Below are 16,883 nucleotides of genomic sequence, written 5' to 3' on the forward strand. Positions count from 1 at the left end.
AAAGTTCGTGAGTGCAGGAGAGGAATAAAGGAGGGGTATCAACACTCTCAGGCTCTTTTATTAGCCCATAGCTGAATAAAATCGTTTGGTGTAAGTACAGTATAGTGGTATTAATGAGGTCTGAGAGGGTTATTAGTGTGTTATTAAGGAAGAACGTGTAATTAATGTCTGTAGTGCTAAGAATGATCCCTTAGTACACACACACACACACACACACACACACACACACACACACACACACACACACACACACACACACACACACACTCGAAAGTTTCCGGGAAGGCGTCGGATTGAGAAAGCGACCTAAATCTCAAAAAACGCCACTATATAAGAATTTGGCAGTACTTTTGGATATTTGTATATTCCTGTAATAAACGTTCTCGTAATTCCTTCATATTGATCTTGTGTATAAAGTAAGATTTTGAATTCATGATTCTAGGAAGGCGAGGGAATGAAGAAAAAATTCTCTCTCTCTCTCTCTCTCGAAAAGTCAGCGTCAAATGACAAAATATATTCCCATTTATCCCTTTTTTGTTTGTGTGTTTTTGGAAAATCCTCCAACTGAGGTGAACAGAATATCCGAGAAAGAAAATTAGAATATATATGAGAATTTATTATGAGCCTGTCAGCATTAATAGTACTCAGTGTAATGATAAACTCTCGCAGTACCGGTATTTATTCAGTTACTTCACTCTGATTTAGAACTCAGTTTTCTTTATAGAAGATGAATAGAGGAAGGGAAAACAAATTGAATAAAATAATACGCTCGAAGGCCTCCGGGAACAGACTCGGGTGAAGAAGTGAGTGATGTCTTCTTATATAAGTGGACCTGTCGGAATAAATATATAAATAAATGAAAAATAAAATCAATATACCGTATACATACATACATACATACATATATATATATATATATATATATATATATATATATATATATATATATATATATATATAATTTCTTCCACTTGATCTAGAATTGAACAGAATATACTTAGAAGGTTTTGGAAACTGGTCAAAGTAAAGAAAATTAAGAAAATCGTTAGAAGAAATCGGTCAGTCAGATTTGGAATTATTATTATTATTATTATTATTATTATTATTATTATTATCATCATCATCATCATCATCATCTAGGAAGAGCAGGAGGCATGCTGAGATTCAGAATTCCCATTTCCTTGTTGATCCCGCCAAACAGATTTTTCAGGAATTTTGTCGTGCAACCAAGATTTCGTTCTGCAGGAAGGACGAGGAAAGACGAGGACAGAAAATTCCTTTCCCTTGTTTCTTCTGCAAAAAGAAATTTGATTTAGGATTGAGAAAATTTATTGGTGAAATTTGGCCCCAGAATTGAAAGTCTTGTGGCCAAAATAGATTCCTATAAAATCTCCCTAATGATTTCGTCTTTATTTTTTTATTTTTCATCTTTATCTTTAAAACTCTTTGGTCTTAAGTCAGAAATTTAGGCATACTGTATATATAATTTTTTTTTTTTTTAAATGCCCAGAACTGAAGAAACTGACGAACCCTGTAAACACGTAGATGTATCAGAGTTAATAGCCCTCAGTGGCTAAATAAATTCTTGCAATATCTCCCTAATTCCTACTCAGATGCTAGTCATACCTTCGTATATCCTTTGCCGTGATCTGAGAATTTCGTCATAGAATATATACCGTAAAACACATTTCAAGATTTCTGGGAACTTTTTGGGAGCGCATTGACCGTAAGAAATTGACGAAATCTGAAGAATGGCGAGTGTATGAGAATTGACAATACCCAGTGGCCTAATAGATTCTCGCAATGCACTCGTAATTCCCTCGCCTAGATCCGGAGTTTGGCTGGGTGTGATGTTCGAAGATTTATGGGATGTGGCTGAAGTGAAAAGAAGAACGAGTCTGATAATAATAATAATAATAATAATAATAATAATAATAATAAAACTGCTACTACTACTACTATAGTCGCGGCACACGACTCTGAGGTTGCCATTATCGTACCCTGGCAGCCTAATAGTCAACAGTGCGTCTGATTTCGTATCATAATCGAATCATACTATTCACGAATATATTATACACGAACATATTATACACGAATCACACGTTACCATATTATACACGAAATCGGCCACACTGTTGATGGGTAGGTTGCCAGGATACGATAATGACAACCTCAGAGTGCTGTAACTAGGATAATAATAATAATGATAATAATGATGATAATAATAATGATAATAATAATAATAATAATAATGTCAAGAGCAGCAAACTATTACTACTACTAACAACAACAACTCACCCCACATCCTCGGCCCACGCCTGCGTCTACCACGGTGAAAAACTTCATCACACAGCCATCCCTCACCTTCACACTCCACTGCGCCTCGCTAATCCACAAACTTTAAACCTTACATCCATTTTCATAATTGTCCCTCACCCCACTCACGCTAATTACACCCTCAGCTTTCGTAAATACCCGTCTAGGAATGTATTATTATATTTATTAAGGTGACCAAACTCTCGAAGGTGGATGAATTGGGTGTGTACTGCGAGAGTTTGTGTCGTGTGGGTGTACTTTCGTTCCAGTAGGTTCGGGTTTTGTTATTTATTATTATTATTGATAGTATTATTACCTTTATTATTATTATTTTATTATTATTATTAGTATTAGTATTACCGTATTATTATTATTATTATTATTATTATTATTATTATTATTATTATCACACGTGTAGTTCAGCCTTAAGGTTAATCAACACTGTGTGAAAATCCAAGTAATATTTTATAGTCGTGGAAACTAGGATACTATTTACTGCGTTGGGTGGTAACCATATAACCAGATGATGCATGATGTTTTAGCGGGTCAAGGCGCTTCAGCCGGATGGAGCTCGTAAGGCTGTATATCTGAAGGGCGGTTGGGGTTTAGTGCTCACATAATGCTACTCAGGGACGAATGAGGCTGGTCATTTTTTTTTTTTTTTTGTAATTGTCGAGAGTTAGCAGCTCGACTCCTGACCCGTATTTTCCTGATGAGGCAGTAATAATAATAATAATAATAATAATAATTTGATAAAAAGATTGGATGATGGAATTATTCTCTCTCTCTCTCTTTCTGTCTTTCTTTCTCTTTCTCTCTCTCTCTCTGTCTCTCTTTCTCTCTCTCTCTCTTTCTCTCTCTCTCTCTCTCTCTCTCTCTCTCTCTCTCTCTCTCTCATTTTTTTCTTGAAGGTGTGGTGTGAGTCAGGAGAGGAAGCAGGTGTGGTGGATGCAGAAAGGGACGTGGCTTTGAGAACTGGGATTTAATTAAACTGGCTGTGTGTGTGTGTGTGTGTGTGTGTGTGTGTGTGTGTGTGTGTGTGTGTGTGTGTGCGCTCCTTGCCATTTAGCATATTTGTTCTGAAGAGGAATGATAGAGGGAGATTTCTTTGATGTTATTGCCTTGAGACTGATGTTGGATATTTATGTTTGTACTGTGTGTGTGTGTGTGTGTGTGTGTGTGTGTGTGTGTGTGTGTGTTTGATTTGGCTTTTAAGTGTCTCTGTTTCTCTAGATGTCGTTTCTGTGTATCTGTATTTTTTTATGACTTTCTCTGGATACCTTTTGTGTGATTCCGTGTTTGTGTGTGTGTGTGTTTAGTTTACCTTTTTCTGTTTATATCGCCCTTCCCTTACCTAGTCCCCCTGCACCTCGGTCCCACTCTCCTAGTCAGTATCTCGTTCTGTATTCCCTTCATGATTTTGTTCCTGTGGGTTTAGTTAAAAAAAAAAAAATCGTGGAAAGAAATACTAAGTTTGAAATTCGTGGGTTAAAGGTTGAAGTGAGGGGTGGACGTGTGGTGTGCAAAGGACTGCATTTGATTTTGAAATTCTCTCTCTCTCTCTCTCTCTCTCTCTCTCTCTCTCTCTCTCTCTCTCTCTCTCTCTCTCTCTCTCTCTCGTGATGGATAGAGGTTTGGTGTGCGGAAGACTGGATTTGATTTTGACGTACCGGTATTTGGCTCATACTCTCTCTCTCTCTCTGTCTCTCTCTCTCTCTCTCTCTCTCTCTCTCTCTCTCTCTATCTATCTATCAGTCTATTCATATCTCTCGCTGTCTAAGTCCGTCGTGATGAGTTCTCGAAGATTACCTCAATTCTTGCTTGCCACTCAGGTGATAGTTTCTCATCTTTAAAAACTCCTCCTTTTAAGTTGTATTTTTATCATTAATGTGGTAGGTTCAGGCGCCTACCATTCACTCACTCGAAGTAGTGCAACCTTCAGGTGACTTCGCATCGAGTCACGAGCCACTTATTTTCTTGTAATCAACTCAGGATACCATTTGATACGCTGGGGAGTAACCATATCAACATTGGACGCTTGGTGGTCTAGTGGGTTACGTCGCTCCAGACATGTAGCCCATTAAAAGGTTAAATCCAAGGGATGGCTGGTGTTTGTGGGATATGCGACTGGTCATCTTTGTAAATATTGGGCTGAGTGGCCTAACTCCGGGTCCTTACGCTTCTAATAAGGATTGTGGACTGGATAATGAATGAATGATGTATATTATGAATTATATTATTAACCTGCTTGTCCGTCCCTACTCTCATCGTTTTACATCATCATTATCGTATTTATCGTATCATTCATGTATCATTGTCGTATTTTATCGTATCATTATCGTATTTTTCATGTATCATTATCCTGTTGTTACCGTATTTTATCATTATCGTATTATTCTCGTTATTTTATCATTACGTATTTTATCGTAACATTATCGTATTTATATCGTTATCGTATATATCGTATCATTTTCGTGTTTATAGTATCATCGATTTTATCATATCGTATTTTATATTTTCGTATCATTGTCGTATTTACTGTATCTATCGTATTTTTTCGTGCCATTATCTTATCATTATCGTATTTTATCGTGCCATTATCTTATCATTATCGTGTTTATCGTATCATTATCGTATTTTATCGTGCCATTATCTTATCATTATCGTGTTTATCGTATCATTGTATATCTTATTTTATCTTATATTATTTACCATTCTCATTGTTTCTCCATTTTTTTCATCTTTATAATTGTCTTTTTTATGTTTTTAAGTTTGGTTTCTCTTACTGTTTCGGTCGCCTGTGGTCATCTCTCGTCCTGTTCACTGTGATTTGGGATTTGGATTTTTCTTCTTTTGTTTTTCCAACCTACCATATTTTCATCTGTCTTTTTTGTTTCCTCGAGGTTTCTGTCTCTCTCTCTCTCTCTCTCTCTCTCTCTCTCTCTCTCTCTCTCTCTCTCGTTCTCCGTCTGTTTTCTTTCGTCTTTTGCTGGTTCTTTGATTTTCGCTCAGTGCTTTTGTCATTTTTCTCAAGGTTTCGTTTTTCTGTACACACACACACACACACACACACACACACAGTTTCCCCCATTTCAGACTTGTCTCTCCTGATTTATTTGCCCTGACAATCTCTCTCTCTCTCTCTCTCTCTCTCTCTCTCTCTCTCTCTCTCTCTCTCTCCATGTTTGTTTATGCATTTCTTTATAATTCTCTCTGTCAGTCTGTCTGTCTGTAACTATCTATCGCATGTTTGTATCTATCACATCAAATTAATGGTTGTGAACATAGACAAATTTTACTCTATATTTACAATGCAGTATTAAGCAAGAAAATACAATATACACCTGATAACGTACATTTGCATTCAGTTTTTCTTTTTATATTGTCCATGGGTTTTGTCGGAGCATTTTGAAGTCTTGTAAACCAACCATGAGCCTTTTCAGTACGGTGACGGTGTTGTTATTATTATTATTATTATTATTATTATTATTATTATTATTATTATCATCACTACTACTATTACTACTACTACTACTACTACTAGTACAACTACCGGTACTATTATTATTATTGATGATGGTGGTCATGATGATGATGATGATTGTTATTGTTATTATTATTATTATTATTATTATTATTATTTTTATTACTTTTATTATTATTATTATTATTATTAGTTATTATTATTATTATTATTATTATTACTATTATTATTATTATCATCATCATCATCATCATCATCATCATCATCATCATCATCATCATCATCATCATCTTTACCTTATTCTTGCAACCACTTGACAATAACCCTTAGCTTAGAAGAGACCTTACTAAATGCAGAGGTTAGATACAGGCGTCATTAACCCATTCAGTACGAGGGGGCTTTCCAGAGTTGAATATAAATGTCTAGAGATTCTGAAAAAAATTAATACGTCACCGGACTGAAGGGTTAACAATTTCAACTTTGTAATCTTATATATAATGAATGATGGAATGTGAAATAAATAAATGTTAATATGATTTTTTCCAATAAAGGACGAGTAAAAATAAGTTGTAGTTATGAATTTGTAAAGTTGTCAAAAAAAAAAAAAAATGATAATAATAGGCCAAGGAGTGTTTGTAATAATTTTTTTTCTTTTTTTACAGGGTGGAATAATCAGGATTTTAAACTGGTGAAGCAGTAGACAAACAAGACCATATAGAACTACGCAAGCAATTATTTTATAGTACGACACAAGCCATCTTTTTCAAACAGGAATTATGTTTAGTTTGAGAAATACTGAAGTTGTTCTGGAATTGCAGTTGGCTTAAGAAGTGAAAATAAACTTGAAAATTAAGAGTTGAATTAATGTATACTTAAGAGGATAACTAGAACAAAATTAGAGAGAAAAATTTTAACTTCATGAGTGAAGTGGAATAGAAACATAGAGGAATAAACCCAATTGTAACTTACGTGGATGTTCCAGAAAATATATATATTGCCTCTGTGTAATGAAGAACCAGTGTTTCAAAGTGACACAGACTTAGAAAATAAAACTCACGGAAATTACAATGGAAAACAGTTTGCTTAAAAAATAATTACCTTTGAACTTCAGACTAAATGGACCTGAAATAGAAATGTAATCTCGAGCTTCAGGGGAAAAAAAGTAATATCTGTGAGACTTATTAGAAAAAATTATTGAGCAATTTTTTTGGAAACTAAAAAAATGAACATAAAAGGATATTAGAACCAGCTCGAAATTGAAAGTGGTTTTTATTATATAGGAAAAGACATTATTAAACATCCAAGTAAAAAAAAAATGGACTTTGATCCAGAGACGAATTTAAACTTGAGTAAAAGAAAAGTGCCATTTATCTGAACTTCAAAATAAAAATGACTAGATATGAGGTGGTTTTTAACGTTAAGGAAAATACATTGGTGAAGATACAACAAAATAAATGTAACTTTAAGATGCAGAAACGAATTTGAGGTCGAGTGAAAGAGTCTGACAGTTTAATTAAATACCCAGATAAAGGTGTGAAAAAAGAAAAAACTCAAAATGTAGCAGAAAACTGTACCTCAAACAAAGCGTGAAACCAGTGTGACAAAGAAGAAAGAAAAGAGAAAGAATGAAAAACAAGAACATAACTACTTAGTAATCAGAAAAAAGGTGAATGCTGAAAATATCCAAAAATGTATAAAACCAACTAAAAAAAAATGAATGAAGAAAAACTATGTAGACCGAATCACAAGGAAATGTGACGTGAAAAAATGCGTGAGAAATGAAACTTAGTGAAACGTGTATGTGCCAAGTGGTGTGCTGTTGGAAGTGTGTGAGGTGAACTGATGCGACCTGAGCTATGACCCCTGCCCTCCACATGACCTCACACGCCATCAGGATAATAATCATCATCACTCTAGCCTGCTCAGGTGAGTACCCTATATAATATACTAATTATGTACCGTATAGGTTTTATTTTTAAAATTAGGGATAGGGTAAATATAAAAGGGCAAATAGGGAAAGCATTATTACGTATGTAGATAGATAAATAGTAAATATAAATGCATAACGAATCATAAATAAACCCATATATGTGTAGATATATACATATATATATATATATATATATATATATATATATATATATACATATATATATATATATATATATATATATATATATATATATATATATATATATATATATATATATAAATATTCGTACGTGAATACTTATATCCTCATACTTGACTGTAGTCAGTTGGAAGTAAATAAACACAAGCTGCGTGGTAAGTTCTCATACGTCCATAGGCCCATACACATGCATAATTTATGTGCACATTAACTCCTTCATAGGTACGGTACAGGTATACATAAACTTGTCAGTATTGATACATACATACCTACTTACATTAGTTACATAAATACAGTCAAAAGTCAGTGTGTCTGCCCACGCCTGTATGTAGAAAAATTGAATCCGTGGAACCAAAATCATAAAAATTCTTGAACTTAGGTTGTGTGTAAGACAGTTTGGTTTTCCTTTTTTACTAACCTAGTGAAAATTATAAACACTTGAAAAGCACACCGGAGTATTTAAAAAAAAATATATATATGGTGATAATGCAATAAAACAGAATGAACCCGAGAATAAACCATTGAAATAGAGCACTGTTTATGGTAGGAATTGGTTTAGAAGTTTTATGAATTTGGGCCCTGGTTACATAAATCCCATATGATTGTACACACTCCCTTTCCCTCATACATACTCGTCCACTTAACAATAAATAACTCAAGGGTCGGGTCGTCAGCCTTACCTTTGATATCACTCAAAGGGGAACGAGTGGGCCGAAACTTTTGCCTTTGTACTTTTATTTATGGGGACAGTTATTGATGCGGATTAGCCTTACGGTATATATTGAGACATTCTGGTTCTATATGTCTTTCCCAGAGTTGTTCATAATTCATTGTTCTTTCTTACCCATTGTACGGTACTCTAACTGGGCCTAAAACTGTCGCCTGTCCTTCTTGAATGCTGAGTTGTAGCAAGAGATTAACACCAGAATATGATGCTAGTCACGGGTATGGGCTATGGCTAGGATGTAGAGCCTTAGTACTGTATTTTTTAAGCCATTGAGTTACGTTAATTAAGCTGCGAAAGGACGAAACTCAAGGCCAGGTTAAGGTGAAGGAGTTATAGTTAGCTACCGTATGTTAATCTAGAATTTCCGTGAACTCTTTCTGTATTGCATTTTATTTTCTCTTACATTGTCTTCTTGATTTCGATTAGAGGTATTGGTAGTTTCGGAGAGGAGGGGTAGTTAAGGAATGGTGATGATCATGATGATGGAGTAGAAGGAAGAGGATGATGATGGTGATGATGATAATGATGGTGATGGGACAGCTGAAGGATGATGATGATGATAATGGGATAGATGAAGAAAGATGACAGACCAGAAGGAAGATGATGATGATGATGACGATGGTGGTGGTGGTGGGTGAAAATGAGGAAGAAAGGGGCGAGAGGGATCAGTGCTGTCCACATTATCGTTTTCGTGATAAATTAAGTTATAGCGCGGGAGTATTACTCGTGTAGGTTAGTTATTTAAGCTCTCTGGTCACGCAAAAAAAAAAAAGTGACCATTTGGGTTATTCAGACCCTGTATTAACAGAAACTGAGCAGCCGGCCTTTGGTTCCTTCCTCCTTGCATAAAAAAAAAAGGTCATTGCGTGTTTATCAGAACAATCGTAGGCTAAGCAGTGTTGAATATACTCTGTTCACTTTAACGTGGCTTAAGATTTCCAAATCCCTATCCAAATTACCGTGCTGTAACAACAGATTGACACTGGAATACGATGGTAGTCATAAGATGATATGAAAAGGATGTAGAATTATAGAGCTGTGAAAATAGATTAACTTCAGAATATGATAGTTAGGGAGTGGTATGGAAAGGACGTAGAGATGGTATTGTCATATATTGCCATTGAGCTACGAGAAATAAAAATAAAAAGGACGAAAATTTCTAACGAGTGGCTGATGGCTGGCTGATCTAGAGCACTATTAGATCTTTCACCCCTTAAATCCTGGTGGTTAACTCGTGATTTATAAGCCTGGTTGAGGATCCTAGTTATTACAAGGACATTCGCGTGATTTATACCTGTCATAATATACAAATGATGGGAGTTAGGTGTTTACAAAGGGTGTGTGGGTGACAAGTGCAGCCCTAATAGTTCAGGTTATCCCATCCGTGTTTGTTGTATAGGAGGTTCAGGACCAGCCACTCTGCCCCTGTTACGTTGTCTTTCTACGGTATATTGTTCGTATTTTATCATTTGCACTTTGCACGTAAATCCTAGGCCTATATTTCCATCTCTGTTTATCTGTCTATTTATCTGTTTATCTATCTATCGATCTGTACACACACACACACACACACACACACACACACACACACACACACACACACACACACACACACACACACACACACACACACACACACACACACACACACACACACACACACACACACACCAGCCCCTGCTATGAAATGCGAAGGAGGGTTAAATAATTATGTAACAACGGCAGCTTTCGAGGGTTGTCTATTGAGAGTAAATGATGATCTTTCTCCTTTTGTCAGTTATTAAGTTGGAGGGTCGTCGCTTAATAGGGAGGGTGAATATTTGATCAGGGTTTGGGAGATTAAGGCATGTTTAATAGATCAGGTGTTGAAGTTAGGGAACATAGCAGAGGTGTGTGTGTGTGTGTGTGTGTGTGTGTCTCTCTCTCTCTCTCTCTCTCTCTCTCTCTCTGTATATGTGTGTGTGTGTGTGTGTGTGTGTGTGTGTGTGTGTGTGTGTGTGTGTGTGTGAGAGCCAGGTTATTGAAGGTAGGTGGGGACTTGAGTGGAATGATGATGGTTGTTGAGATAGACGGTGGCTCTCAGTTTGATGTCCTGGTGAATAGAGAGAGAGAGGTTTGAGGTGATGGGGGAGTTTGTGTGCCTTAGAGCAGTAGGTGGAAGAGTGAAGTGAGTGGGCGGAGGAACTTGAGTGGAGGGAGGTGGAGTGGGAGTGGGGGGGGGGAAGGCTTGCTGGCTTTTGCTGTGTAGGGCTTTTTGTGTGTGTGAGGGCTTCGGGGGGATTGTGTGAAGGTGTTTTGGTGTCCGCATTAACGTGTGTGTGTGTGTGTGTGTGTGTGAAATGTAGAGGTATTTTGTGGATAATGATACTGAAAAGAGTGTGCTTAGATGGTATGGTCTTGGGAAGGAAGTGGATGGGATGGTGAAAGGGGTATATGAGTGAGTGTGAAGGTGAAAGGAGGTGTAGTACGCCAAGAAGGTGAATGGATGTGGTAATTGAGTGTGTGAGAAAGCAAAGGGTGGATGGATGGGTGGAGTAAATGAGTGTGTGAGAAAGCAAAGTGTGGATGGATGGATATATTACATGAATGTGTGAGAATGTGGTAACCGAGTATGTTTGAGAATTGAAGTTTAGAAGTTGATGAGAGTAAGGAGGTGACAGGTGAGTTGGTTGGATAGATTATGTATGAAAGAGAGCGTGTTAGGGGTTTAGCGGATCTTTAAATGCTTAATAGTTGACGGATTGACTGGCAGGTATGTGTGTAAGATCCAGGTATGGGAAGGATGCCAAACAGGTGTACGTTGATGGTTAAGCCTGTGAAGTGGAGCCAGGATTCCGGAGCTTTGATTAGTGGGTGAATTATTATCTAGCTTGTACCGGGGCATTGATTAATGGGTGAATGAATGTCTGGCTTTACCTGGGCATTGATTGGTGGGCTTATATCAATGGGTATGCAGTAGTTTATAGCTCTCCATCTTCCTTGTTTCTCTTCCTTCCTTCTCTGAATCCAAAGTCACCTCATCCTTAGGTGTGAAAATGAGGTCAGGATAATGGTGGTTGCTATTAACTGTTCAGATTAAGTTCTGTATTCTCGTTGGTAAAGGAAGCTCCCTGACACCTTTGATTAGTAGCTCAGGTAGACGAAAGGTAGATTACGGTACCGTAATTAACTGATGCATAAGTGAAAGGTAGGCCTGAGACGCTAAGAGGCTGGGGATTAATGAAGTGTGTGTGTGTGTGTGTGTGTAGGGGATCAACGCACTCTCTGGTTCTGCTAACGCACGCTCATCTACAGTAAGTTCGTCAGCCGTCAGCTAGAACAGAATACCAGAGTTGCCTCGACCGTGTGAGGGTTAACGGTAACGGTATTAACGCTCTCAGCCCCAGTGACTTCCTGGGCAAAATAAAATAGTCTGGCCTTAGCTCGGGAAAAAAATTACGGCAGAAAACGGGAATGAGTATCAAGTGACGTTGTGTGTGTTTGTGTGTGTCGGTTTTCCCCTTCCTTGCTTGTGGCTTGTTTATTTTTCATGTTTCTTCCTGTTTATTTTTTCGTTTTCTTGTTTATGTTTTAATTTTATCTTTCGTTTTCATTCTTATATGTTTACCTTGTTTTTTCCTTGTTTTTGTTGATTTCGTCTCTTGTTTGCGTTGTTTTGAATCTCTTTGTTATTCTTTTTTGCTTATCTTTACATCTTGTTTTGCTTATTTACCTGTTTATATTCATCCCCCCCCCCTTGTATATGCTAATTTGTTTGTCCCTGCGTAGTTTGTTTGTGTATGTCCTTATGTGTTTCTTACCTTTGTTCATCTTGTTTTTTCCCTTGTTTGTGTATGTTGTTTGTTTCTCATGTTTATATTGTTTACCTTTTCCATTTTCTTGTTTATCCTTTGTACGATAATTCTCATTTCTTGTTTGTATATGACTTTAAAGTACGGTATGTACAGTATATTCTTCCTTGATTATCTGTTATTTTTAACATCTTCCTTTGTATTTCTTACTTCATTGTTTTCCTTCCTTGTTTGTTTCTTCCCCATCTTGTTTTTCCTTTATTTTTATTCCTTCTTCTCTGTTTATATCTACCGGGTTTTAGGATAGATGTATTTTCAGTTCAGCGTACTCGTATTGAATTTCTCTTCTGTCACTCCTTGGTCGGCATCTCTCCAGCATTTCTGAAAACCTTTTGCTGAGGGTTCTGTGTGTTGTGTCAGTGTCTGGATCCCAACGAAACCTCTGGGGAGAAAGCTAAAACTGTCTTCGGGCTTCCACCAATTCAGACAACAGCACCTTCCACCAATTCCAACAGCACCTGCCACCAATTCCAGCTACACCTTCCACCAAATCCAACAACTTCCACCAATTCCAACAACACCCTTCACCAGTTCCAACAACACCTTCCACCAATTCCAACAACACTTTCCACCAATTCCAACTACACCTTCCACCAATTCCAACAACACCTTCCACCAGTTCCAACAACACCTTCCACCAATTCCAACAGCATCTTTCACCAATTCCAACAACACCTTCCACCAATTCCAACAGCATCTTTCACCAATTCCAACAACACCTTCCACCAGTTCCAGTAACACCCTCCACCAATTCCAGCAACACCTGCCACCAATTTCAACAACACCTTCCACCAATTCCAACAGCATCTTTCACCAATTCCAACAACACCATCCACCAATTCCAACAACACCTTCCACCAGTTCCAACAACACCTTCCACCAATTCCAACAACACTTTCCACCAATTCCAACAAGTGTGCAGGGGAGAAACTTGACCAATTGTGAGTTTTGGCATACACGAAAGTTGAGAATATCGACTTTGATCAGTTTCGTGGTATGATGAAAATGTCGACAGTGATAATATTCGTAGTAGCAGAATAAATTGCGTCCAAAATGAGGTGAATATCGTGTGAATATTGCTTTGATGTAATATTAAGTACGGTACTTGCTCAGTAATGTTGTGCTTCAGTTTTTTTTTTTTTTTTTTTTTTTAATGCGAGGAAGAAGGAACCAAAGGCCGTGGGCCCGCCACTATTGTTCCTTCCAAGAGAAAAACAAAATACAAGAGAGAGCCAAATTCCAGATCCGATCATTTCGAGATGCCTGGACACACTGTGTTTGAAAGACTGGAGATCATAGGAAGCAGGAAATACAAACAGAGGGAGACTGTTCCAGAGTTGACCTGTTGCATAAATGAAGGACCGGGAGTAACGGTAAACTCTTGCATTAGAGAGTTGGACAGAAAAGGGATGAGAGTTTGCTGCTAGACGGGTGCTACGCGCCCGTCGTAGAGGTGGAGGAATGCATGCAGACAGTTCAGAGGAGCAATGACCATTGAAGTAGCGATAGAAAAGAGACAAAGATGTAACAGTGCGGCGAAGAGACAGAGGTTGAAGGGAGTCAGTAAGAGGAGGAGAGTTAATGGGGCGAAAAGCCTTTGACTTGACTCCACCCTATTGAAAATAGCTGTATGTGGGGAGCCTCCCCACATCTTCATTGTTCAGGAAGTATTTGTTTTAATGTCAAAGGTATTTACAATATTGTTTATGCTGATAATTACGAAAGGTAGGCTATCATTGTAGATCTTTTTAACTTCCATATACTGTAGGCCAAAACCCGTAAGTGCTCAATTTACGGTCCAGGTAGAAGGGTGGCGGTATATCCATGCAATTCAGCAAAGGATAAAATGATGAGAGTGGCTGCATTTATAGTAGTGTGGGTGTGAATTAGCTTAGTCTCCCCCTCTTCCCTCTCCCTCCCCACCTCACTCACACTCGATTGACTAGAAGAGTGTGAGTGAGTTCGAGGGGGCAATGGGGAGGGGTAGATTAAGGATGAGATCAGGAGTGAATGGAGTGGAGAGATATAGGAGAGAAGGATGTATGAGTTGGAGGGAGGGCAGCCAAATGGCAGAGGACAGGGCGACGTGGAGGCGATATGCTTGTGGCCGCCCCTTATGGTTTGCAAAGAAAATGTTCCTGGTTTATCTCACTGTCTGTGTTTTTGTCTGTCAATTTGTCTGTCTGTCTGCCTGTCTAAATAGGCTATGAACCAGTCTAATACACCGGTATTTGTTTGAAAAAGGGGGATAATGAAAATGTACAGAAAACATCCGTAGATTTTTTAAACTGTGTACTGAAGACACACTACTGTGTATAGGATAATAATAATAATAATAATAAAATAATAAAAATAGAAGGGATACCTAATATTGCAGTAATCAGTGCAAAAGAGATTTAGGGACAGGTTTAGATAATTTTACTGCTGTCACAGAGTAATAGGAATAAAGGGAAGGACAAGACAGAGGAGAAGCCAGTTGTGGAAGCTGGAAATTGAGTAGAGGATCAGGAATATTAATAGCTTCTTAGGCCCAGATCAAAGCAGGCCTAGAGATTGCCTACCCTGCTGAGAGAGATCTTGGATGGTTGTGTTGAGATTGAGGATGGGGGACTGTCAGGCTTATTACAGAGGAAATGAGAGTTGGGTTGACTTGCTTGACTGTCTTGTTTAATTTGTCCTTTACTTGATTATCTTGCTTATATCTGATTGTTTGGCTGACCTATTTCGTCCCTTATTTATGTTGTGTGTTTTTTTTTTCTTGTATTTGATATTACTTTTCATTCTTCTGTTACCGTATTTGTTTTGATTATTATTTTCCCCCATTGTGTGTGTGTGTGTGTGTGTGTGTGTGTGTTCTTCCGTGTAATGCCGTACGTTTACTTGCCACACATCTAATTCAAGAAGTGGTTAAATAATTTCCTAACTTCACCCAATCCTTAGGAGGGCGAAAAGGTCAGAATTGTTTTGAATTAAATTACCTTCTCTCTTATCTTTAATCCTGAGTTTTAGCAAGAGATTAACACGAATATTTGATACTAGTCATGAAGAAGTGCTGTGGAAAGGTTGAAGAGCCACGGAATTTTTGTTTGAAATAAGCCCTCAAAGGTCTAAAATTTGGGCCAAGTTAAGGCGAAAGTAATGTAGTTACCAAAAGAGACTTTGACTTACAAAACAATCTTCTCAGTATATTTATGAATTATTGTACAGTGGTATGAGATTCACTGCCACCACTATCACCATCACCACCACCATTACCACCACCACCACCACCACCACGATTTATTAGGTCCCGGGCAGGTAAACTAATTAATCAAGGTTAGCATAGGTGAGATGACAGGTAAGCCTAACCCCATACGAGACCAGGGTGTGGATAGCCTACCTGTGAATAATTAGAACGGCCAGGTGACGGATGGCTTAATTGGGTTGTTTGTTTATCCTAAGCGAATGTTTCTGTTTTAGAGAACTTAAGTGGTTTCATCCTTCATTCACCTTGTTTTTCACCATCTTTAATTAATCTTGTTTTTCATCTAGTAAAGCGAGAGCGAGTTCTCTCTCTCTCTCTCTCTCTCTCTCTCTCTCTCTCTCTCTCTCTCTCTGTTAGTCATGTACCAACTGTGTGTGTGTGTGTGTGTGTGTGTGTGTGTGTGTGTGTGTTAACTGGGTCACTGTAATTTTCTTTTTACATTCAGTGTACCCATTTTCTTGGACTTGTTGTTCTGGGTACTGTGTGCGTGTGGTAGAGAGAGAGTGAGAGACTGGTACCGATATATGTAATAGTATATTTCTGTGTGTGTGAATTTTTTTTGCATGTCTGTGTGTGAGATAATTGTGCGATGTGTGTGTATTTGCGAATGTGTATTTATGTGTGTGTACGTGTGTAGGAACGTCTTTGTGTGTATATATATGTGTATGTGTATGTACGTGTCCCCAGAACACCCGGCAAGGGAGCTACCTGTCGGAATTATTCATAGTGAGACCCTGCCATCTCTCTCTCTCTCTCTCTCTCTCTCTCTCTCTCTCTCACCAGACGGCGTTTATGGACTGTTTAAGAAGTTGTGTAGCGTTAGTAGGGAATAAACCCAGGCAGTCTCCTGTTTTAAGTGTGTTGCTAGTGGTTGTTGTGGTGGTGGTTGTGGTGGGTAAGGGCTTGGATAGCGGCGATGGTGGCGATAATTGTGGTAGTGGGTGGCGATGGATGGTTTTAGGATGGTGGCGATGGTTATTGCTATTGTTGTTGTTGCTGTGGTGGTAGTGGTGGTTAAGGCTGGATAATGGTTGTGGTTGTGATTCGTTTGGATGATGGTGGTTATGATATTGGTGGTAATTTTGATACCGTGGTTGTGAAGACTGTGGTTGTAGGTAGTGTTTAGCGTG

The 16,883-nt window shown here is 38.0% G+C and overlaps 1 protein-coding gene across 1 annotated transcript in view; it reads left to right on the forward strand.

The window, feature by feature from the left end:
* The first annotated feature begins 7,631 nt into the window (after positions 1-7,631).
* Positions 7,632-16,883, forward strand: part of LOC145404040 (neurotrimin-like) — a 248,431-nt gene continuing 239,179 nt past the window's right edge. The window contains exon 1 of the mRNA XM_080275643.1: positions 7,632-7,726. Coding sequence (XP_080131769.1) covers positions 7,657-7,726 — 70 coding nt within the window. The 5' untranslated portion in view covers positions 7,632-7,656. The remainder of the gene's footprint in view (positions 7,727-16,883) is intronic.

This window comes from Coenobita brevimanus, chromosome 62 (assembly GCF_032717465.1).
Source record: "Coenobita brevimanus isolate Jiangsu-jjx chromosome 62, ASM3271746v2, whole genome shotgun sequence".
NCBI lineage: Eukaryota > Metazoa > Arthropoda > Malacostraca > Decapoda > Coenobitidae > Coenobita > Coenobita brevimanus.